This window comes from Salvia splendens, chromosome 13, assembly GCF_004379255.2.
Source record: "Salvia splendens isolate huo1 chromosome 13, SspV2, whole genome shotgun sequence".
Taxonomy (NCBI): domain Eukaryota; kingdom Viridiplantae; phylum Streptophyta; class Magnoliopsida; order Lamiales; family Lamiaceae; genus Salvia; species Salvia splendens.
Window position 1 is genome coordinate 11,530,570 of NC_056044.1, and position 9,219 is coordinate 11,539,788.

The 9,219-nt window shown below is 43.6% G+C and overlaps 1 protein-coding gene across 1 annotated transcript; it reads left to right on the forward strand.

Moving 5' to 3' along the window:
• Nucleotides 1-1,724: 1,724 nt before the first annotated feature.
• Nucleotides 1,725-2,844, forward strand: LOC121760485. The gene is made up of 2 exons (XM_042156144.1): nucleotides 1,725-2,168; nucleotides 2,242-2,844. The coding sequence occupies exons 1-2, from the start codon at nucleotides 1,725-1,727 to the stop codon at nucleotides 2,842-2,844; spliced, it is 1,047 nt and encodes a 348-aa protein (XP_042012078.1).
• The last annotated feature ends 6,375 nt before the right edge of the window (nucleotides 2,845-9,219 follow it).

The window sequence follows — 9,219 nt, forward strand, 5'->3', positions numbered from 1 at the left end:
TATTTTTTGGGAGTGACCCAAAAACAAATCCGTGTGGGCTTGACCCAAAGCAGACAATATCAAACTAATGCTGCAGTCGACGATCCTAACAAGTGGTATCAGAGCCCAGGTGGCTATGGGTCGTGCCTGGATGAGCCCCGGTTAGGGTCGGGCCCTGAAGGACTCAAAGTTAGAGTCGGGCCCAGGATGACCCAGGGGCCAGGGCTTGAACAACCCATGTTCGTGTCGACTGCGTTCCCGATGTGGTCTCGGTTTGAGGGGAGGTTTGTTGGGTTACAAACCCATCCCACATCGGATGAGGGGGGAAGTTGGAAGGTGTATATAATTCCTGTCCAACCCCAATTAGTTTGAGGCCTTTTGAGAGTGACCCAAAAATAAATCCGTGCGGGCTTGACCCAAAGCGGACAATATCAAACTAATGTTGCAGCCGACGATCCTAACAAGTGGTATAAGAGCCCAGGTGGCTATGGGTTGTGCCTGGATGAGCCCCGGTTAGGGTCAGGCCCTAAAGGACTCGGGTTACAGTCGGGCCCAGGATGACCCAGGGGCCAGGGTTGGAACGACCCATGTTCATGTCAACTGCGTTCCCGATGTGGTCTCGGTTTGAGGGGAGGTTTGTTGGGTTACAAACCTATCCCACATCGGATGAGTGAGGGAAGTTGGAAGGTGCATATAATACCTGTCCAACCCCAATTAGTTTGAGGCCTTTTGGGAGTGACCCAAAAACAAATCCGTGCGGGCTTGACCCAAAGCGGACAATATCAAACTAATGTTGCAGTCGACGATCCTAATAATTCTTAGCAGCTATTCACACTATACAAATTCTGACAAACTAAATAATGACAAGGACTAAGTTTCTACAAGAAGAATACAGAGCGAGCGTGTATGTTATATAATTTAGAGAATAGATGTGAACAATGCATGAGATAACTATCCTATTTATATGTCAAGCGAACTGTATTTGAATTCTCAGTACTTAGCCATCAAGATTTTGTTTTCTATTGTAGAGTGCTATTTCTGTCACATTTAGGGCGCGTTCAAATTACGCGAAATGATATCAGCCCAAATCTAATTTGTTCCTAATTGGGTACTGTTCCACCAGGATTTTTGAAAAAGGTTCATGGTGTTCAAGGTTGAAGAAATGGAAACATATATAGGCTGTGTAATTTTCATTTATTTTTATTAACAATGTGTAATTCCTAATAAGCCCATCGTCATTTTCGCATCCCGCCATGAAATTGTTTTTGCGCGCTTCAATCCAAAATTGGGGATAAATATTGGAAGATGCTACTGTGTGCAGCCTGAGGAAGGAAAACAAAATCAATGGATTCGGGTAACGAGCACGGGAAAGGTATGAACGATTCTGTCCGATGTTCAAGCTTTATGTATTTCCAATTGTTCATCAATTCATGTTCATCCCCGGCTGATAATGTTTTTTACGCTTTATCCAACTGTGCACCGTCGGCCATCGAAAATATGATGTTCTAATTATTTGCGTATGCAATGCTGAGTCTGTGGCGCCAATGACGCCCCTATGCTATATTGTTTGCAATTTTGTGCTGACTATGGCGAGTTCTATCTTTCATTCATTAATTTTTTGAAGTGATAATTTAAATATTCTTCAACTTAAATTCTGTCATCGTTATCCGGCGTCCTGAATGTAGGTACCCCCAACACAGTAAAACGTCCCAGGGGTGGTAGCTCCAGCATCAGGTCTGATAGCAATGGTATGTACACCCTCTGTGTCTGTTGAAGCCAAGTCTGTTTTCATGCTGATTTTACATGAGTTAGTTAATGGGATTGTGGGTTTTTCTCTGCAAGTTATGCCTGAGTCGCCAAGGAACAAGTTTCGCAAGGGGGATAGATCGAGACGAATGTGGACTCCAAAGGAGGAAGACATACTAGCAGCGACATTGCTTGAGCTGACTGCAACTGGTTGGAAATCGGACAACGGTTTCAGAGCGGGGTACTTAAGTAAGATAGAGGACAGTCTCCGTGCCGAGTTCCCTAACACTGACTTCAAAGGCAACCCGCATATCAACTCAAAAATGGGGTCATGGAAGAAGAGCTATGGCCTACTCCGCTCCATACTTAGTCGCACTGGGGTAGGGTGGAACCATCACGGTGATCACAAGTTTGATTGTAGTGATGAGCAATGGGAACAGATAGTACATGTATTATGCTATCAATATGTTTCACTTTTATTGTAAACACAAACTTAGCATTTGGTGGAAAATGCAGGCAGATAAAGAGACCAAATATATGCGGAACAAATCGTGGCCATTGTGGGAGACGTGGAAGACTATATTTGGTAAGGACCGTGCTTCAGGGAGTGCTGCTGAAGAGATAGGCGCAGCTGCGAAAAGTCTCCGTGCTCAAGTATCTGGAATCAGTCAGGTTAATGAAAACGACTACCTCCCCACCTTTGAAGATTTCATCCCCGAACCGTTTACACCGTTGTCCAACAACAATGAGGTGCTTGATGACAGCTCCGACTACAGTGGGAAACAAACGGCGAATAACAAAACTATCCATCGAAAGAACAAAAAGCCGTCACCCGACTCCGATCTTATGGAGTTCCTTGGCAACCTCCATGAGAGAACAGATGCGCGTCTTGAGATGATTTCTAAACGCATCGGATATGAGTTCGACATGGGCCAAGCACGACAGGAAGTCTTTGACAAGCTCGGCACTGTTGAAGGTCTTACCCTGCCCCAACGATACCGTCTGTGCAATATTCTGGGTGACAAACCTCAACGGCTTGAAGTTTTCATTGGCATGCCGTCCAGTGCGCGGCTTGGATATCTCTTATGCCTTATCGAGGAACAGCAGGCTGAAGTCTGATTATAGCACATTTGTCAACGCTGTAGGCACCACAACTGTCTTTTTTGCTACGTATGTGACCTTATGTAGGTTGAGCACATACATCTTATCTTTTGGCAACTACATCACATGCTTTTTTGTTATATGTGGCAACTGAAACACTCTGCATTTTGGTGTTGAACTACATAACGGATCTTATATGCAGTCTTATTTATTTCATCTTGGCATCATTTCATTGCTGAGGATTACTACAATTTACAAACGGATACAAGATTAGTTGGAAAATTGCAATGGTTCGACTTCATACTAGACATTACAAAAATATTATAACCACTACAATGCCATCATTTATACCCTACTTGCCGAACAACATCACCCAGTTTGACATATTACAAAATACAGAATTTCCATATATGTTAGACAATCCAAAATACTAGAATGTAATCACAAAATATGCACCCTGCTTTGAAGCCGATCATGGTATGACTTCACCCAAACATTAGCTTGTTAGAGGTCAGGGCAGGTTAAGTCTATATATGGGGACAAAAGTTCCTCGGGGAGTTAGAGCCACACGAACTTGTGCGAGGGGACTTCGCGTTTGAAGGGCCGACCCCTTCATTGGGAAACGGTTTGGGAGGTTGATACAGAATCTGCCCCTTCTCTTCCCCGAGTTTGCATCATCCCGTCTGATGTTAAGTCGATGAAGAATACCCCGGGGTCGGTACTGGACTCGCGATCCTTGGCCACTGTATCAGCCTCGAACAACTTCCGGCGGACCTTTGGACCCGGGAACACGGCTGGAGAGTTAACCTCTTCTTATCCGCCGACAAAAGCGTTGACAACGATTTCGTCTTCGTGTAGCTCGACGGTGTTGTCGGAGATAATCACCACATCCTTTTCTCCCTCCACCTTTACATCGTCGAACCCAAAAACACATGCGAGGCGTGCCCATATGGGTTCTTCCTGATAGAAATAGGAACCCGCAAATGAGTTCATCTGCATGTTATAGCACATGTTAAAGCGTTAGTAATTAGTGTTTATTTTCAACCTGTAACAACCAGAACGAATACAATACCTTCAAAATATTATCCCATGACTCTTGGGGTACCACTACCGCTTTTGTTTCGGGGTTCCAGTACGCACCTCGGAGGCGAATGACTGCTTTGAACGTGTAATACCGCTTCCGTAGCATGGCTATGCGATCCTTAAGCTCAAGCGCGGAGAAAATGACACTTGCTTTGTTCTTGATCCAATCTGATGCATTAAGTAGGAACCATGCAGGGTATTCTGTGGTCGATACATTGCGCTCTGCCTTCAGCATGATGAGGCAGTCCAACAACGCATCGTCGCATGCCGAGCACCATTTCCCTTTATAGAAGAACTCTGTTTGTGGAGGTATAGTCATTGTGGTGTTTGCTATGTGTTTGATTGTAGTGAAGTGGCGTCCACCGAAGGCTGAAAAGGCTTGTTGATTAAGTAGGAGGGGATGCATTAAATTAGATTGACACTTATCTACCAATTCTTGAAAATTGCAATATCCCACCTTCCATTGAATGCACACTCGATCCACACAATGTATGCGTACGTGTGCATATGGTAGTCATTGTCTAGTAAAAGCGTTCAGAGCTCAAAGCGAATTATATGAGGAAGAGCATACAAAATAACGTAGTCAACGTAATGCAAAATTAATCTAATTCGCTATTGGAGAGGATTTGTTGGCCATGGTTTTAAGAAACTGTAGAAAAATATTTGCAATATACTCGGTTGGGAAGCAGCCTTGATTTGAGACATTTGTGAATGGAAATTTCGAAGTCCAACGGCCCGCCAATGCATATCATTGTAATCGTCTCGGAAAGAGCTTCGAATGAGTATCTTAAACGGCTCTTAATGATTCACGTATAAGAATCTATTGCCGTTTTAAGCACAATACGATGTCCAGAAATTCACACCCGGTCGGGTGCAATTATTACCATATAACTTCAACAAAATTAATTGTTTCACCTATAAAGTCAACAACATTAATTGCGTCACCTACAAAGCCTACAACATAAATTGATTCACATATATTAGTTGAGACTCCTATAATTCACGTATATGTGAGATACGATACACGCTAGATTGCTAATAGGTACGCTCACCCCGTACACTTGCAGGTATTATTTGGGTAAAATAAAGTAGGGCCATCTATAAAGACACCAAAATTCTATATCCTATACACATGTTGCTCGAATATTATTTGCAAATTTTTCTTGTAAGTAACCTTGGTGAGTTCTCATAACTCACAAGTAGAATATACCCCCCCACCATCACACAAACCGATGAAGCCATGCATGCCAATAACCCAAGGCGTCGGCCACACATTCAATTACAATCACAAATCATAAATGTTCTTCACCTTCCATTGACCATCTCTTTAAAGCATATGGTTGTTTTCTTCACTTGTATATCAACCCTTGAACACAACTAAGCTAAATTGAATTCACACAAGGGTCGAAAATGGCAGCTGCAGGCGCTTCCTCGGTACCGCATGTAGCTCCGGAATACCTAAGTCTCCCTGCCTTCATGAAGGTGTTCGATGCAAGGATGATATGGTAGGTGGCTTGCTATTTTGCTTTATTACAAAATCACATTGATAGCGTGATAAAATTAGCGTCAAATGGTAACTTGCAGAGGCTTCCAGACGAATTCGTGGGGCTGTACGGCCATGACCTTCCGTTCGACTGCAGGCTTGTTTGGCCGAATGGAAGCAGATATATGGTGTGAATCCTAAAGCTTGACACTGGCTTCTACTTCTCAACCGGATGCAGAGATTTTGTGCGTGCTACCGGCGTCGGACACGGCGATCATCTCACCTTCACTTTGGTGGATGTAGGAATTTTCAATGTCAAGGGGTTTGATAGGGCAACACACTGTCCCCCTCAGGGAGACGTGGACGGTAATCACCCTTCACATCAGTTTCGTTAGTCATTCGGGTCTTATACACAATCTCTTTTTTTTTTGTTGAAGACGACGATGTGGAAGATAGCTACGCCCCAGACATGGATAAGTCGGACGAGTACGTGCCATCGGAGACTGAAACTGACACAACTATGGATGAAGAATATGTGGACGATAGCAGGGCACTCAATATCGATGGTTACCCAACATTCGAGTTCACTCTCAATTCGACAACCATCAATCAGAGACTTGAGATCCCATACAGCTTTTGGCAACGTCATATCCCGATGGGGGCAATACAAGCTGGCGTGTATCTCGTAACCGAACGGGGGATGTGGTTCTGTACACTCCAACACAACTCGAGGAAGATATGGGTGAAGCATGGCTGGGCTCGCTTCAAGCACGATCACAACCTGGTTGTAGGGGTGCGTTGCACTTTCAAGCTCGTGTATTCCTTTGGTGTCCAATTTCAAGTTGTGTTTGACCGTCCTTAAAATCGTTGGTAGAGCTGAAGTTATCAACATCTTGTTCAAGTACGCTCCCTAGTATCGTTGTGTAGGTTGTAATGAATGGTGTCTACGCTCATGTGACCATGGCAAATTTTCATGTAACTTGCTACACTGCTTGGTCAAGAGCCGGTGAATGTTGAATGTTTGTTACTTAAGTAATGAATCAATCGCGTGTTTAGCTACAAAGTTAGCCAAAAGCAACAGAAAACGGTGGAATCTGTTGTGTCCATTTGCACCGGCGCTTTTAGATCACCTTTCAAATTAAATTCTTTGGTTATTTCAGTATATTCTTTTAAACATAGTAAAAAATGATAATGATGGACATGTGTATATTAAGTACTAATTATACTAACTGGGCGTTCGGAACATAATTCAACGTTTACAATACAAAACACATCAACGCCGCTTTTATGTTTGGGAACTGAGCTTCCGCTGAAAGTGCCAAATAACCTAGTTTAAGACAATCTTCCCAATCAAAATTCCGACCATTACCAACAAGAGTCTGGTGCACACAATCAGGACATTGCTCTTCCACTCCAACATTCGAAGGGTGTTGTAGTAAGGAGCACATATCACGGATGGGGACGTTGCTTCAGAGGTTGTATCTGTTCCACGTACAGCTCAAGTGCGTTTACCTAATTCAGGCTGGATATTACAGCTGCGGAACGAAGGTTCGCCAACCACTTCGTCCAACCATTTAAAAGACCCAGGATGCCTGCCGTCGACTGGACATTTCAGGTAGCGGCCTGCGTTGGTCGCCGACGGCCCGGCACGCTTAAGTATCATGTTCCCACTCCCGCAAACGCATTCTGGTGTTGCTTCTTTTGTATACATATTACTGAAAATCAAACCAAAAGATAACACATATGTACATCATCGATTAGAGATTAATGACTGGAGGAATCAAAGAGCAACATACACATATCATAAAACAGTAGCACAGTCTTATAAATCGGAGTACAATATGGTCAATTAACATAGGAAAGTGTAATCTCAGTTCAAAGATACTTCTATCCAAATAGAAGGATCATTCATCTGTTATTCCACATGTTGCGTGCTATACTGCCTCTGAACTGAGTCCAATCGGAAGACGGCTCAACACAGCCAACATAATCCCCACCAATGTTATCTTCCTCGGTGTTCGTTAAGTTCATGTTTGTGTTTAACGCAATTTCCACAGGATCCACCTCCATTTCACGTCGAATGAAATTATGGAGTAAGAAACATGCTATGATTAAACGGATTTGCGTTTTAACAGGGTAAAAGGAAGCGCTCCTTAGAATGCCCCACCGCATTTTCAATACTCCAAATGCGCGTTCAATCACATTTCGCGCTTTGGTATGTCGCATGTTGAATAATTCCTTCGGGTTTTGGGGAGCTTCAGCCTCTGGACCCCACTCCTTGAGATGATAGCGTGTTGCCTTGAATGGTGTGAGGAACCCATTGCAATTTGCATAAGCATTATCGCAAAGGTAATAGCAACCTATTTGGGGTAAGGTGGGACCCGATTAATGCTACGGATATGATAAAAATAGCTGAATATATAAACCATTGTTGTAAGTTATATGCTAACCTTGCGGTACTTTAAGGCCTCCAGCATGTGAAACTTCATCCTTGAGGACGCGGGAGTCTCCCGCAGACCCTTCCCAGCCAGGGAGCAAGTACACAAACTGCATTTGACGATCACATACAGCTAGAACATTAGTTGCTATCTGGCCTTTCCTCGATGTATAACGTGGTTTGTCATCGGTAGGTACTAAGACACTTATATGGGTGCCGTCCAGCGCGCCGAGACAACCCTGGAGTTAAACAGATGAAATGATACACTGTATTATTTGGTAAGACAACAAAAACCATATAATCAAAGTTTATAGTAAAACAGAATATACATTTGTGATCGTATTACCTTAAACCACTTCCAACGAGGGTCGGTGCAGTCATCCGAAACGGGTGCCGGCTTCGCTAGGAGCACCGGGTAAAGGCTAAGTACAGCAGCAAGTACCTTGTGTACATAATACGATACAGTTCCACCTGAACGCCAAAAAGTATTCCCGACAACTCGATTCTTCTGATGGTGTGCCAACACAGGTACAAAAATTGTCGTTTGCTCTTCGACACCAAGGCATTTACCTACTGTCAAACCTCCCATCTCAGAAAGGAGATGGCACAACCTACCAAACGTGTTACGGTCCATGCGTAAATTTGATACACATGCAGAATTTGTGACGTCTAGTAACCGGTCTAAGTACTTCAACTGTGCAGGGATTTTGTTGAGCACGCTATGTCGCCGAGCGTGCTCAACAACCTTACGCCGCTGACGTCGACAACGGGCACGGATGTAGCGACGTAACAATGTGGTGGTTTCTTCACGATAAAGGAGCATAATGTCCTCGAGCAACAAACATAGATGAGCTGTTTTGGCTGAGTAAAGACTCATCTTTTTAGGTGTGATTATTGGCCTTAACTACCTAACAATCGATGAGCAAGTAGGCGGATGATCAACTCAGCACACACAGTTGAATTACACCAAAAAATAACATACGCGCTAGGGTTGTGTGCATACAAACTTAACAGACTATAAATTCTGAAACAAACAAAGTCCAAATCGATATTATCCCAAAATAAGACGGATGCGGGAGCAATGTCCTTGCCAAAACCAATTGAATAGGGAACATAAACAGTCAACGAATTTTGGTGGCGTAATTGTGGCTTACCTAGGGAATATCTGGACAAGATCGGAAGCATGGTGTCAACCCCTACACTCAGATGTTGAAAATTTTCCTGCTTCTTGATAATTGTCCAAAAAAAAACCAACATTCATCACTCTGTGTAAATTGCGACGAAACAACCGATTAAGGGCACACCTGGATTGAATGGGGACCTGTTGGAGCCGAACTGTGCACTAGTCCACCAGATTAGCTGTAATACCCCGACTTTTTCTACCCTTTTC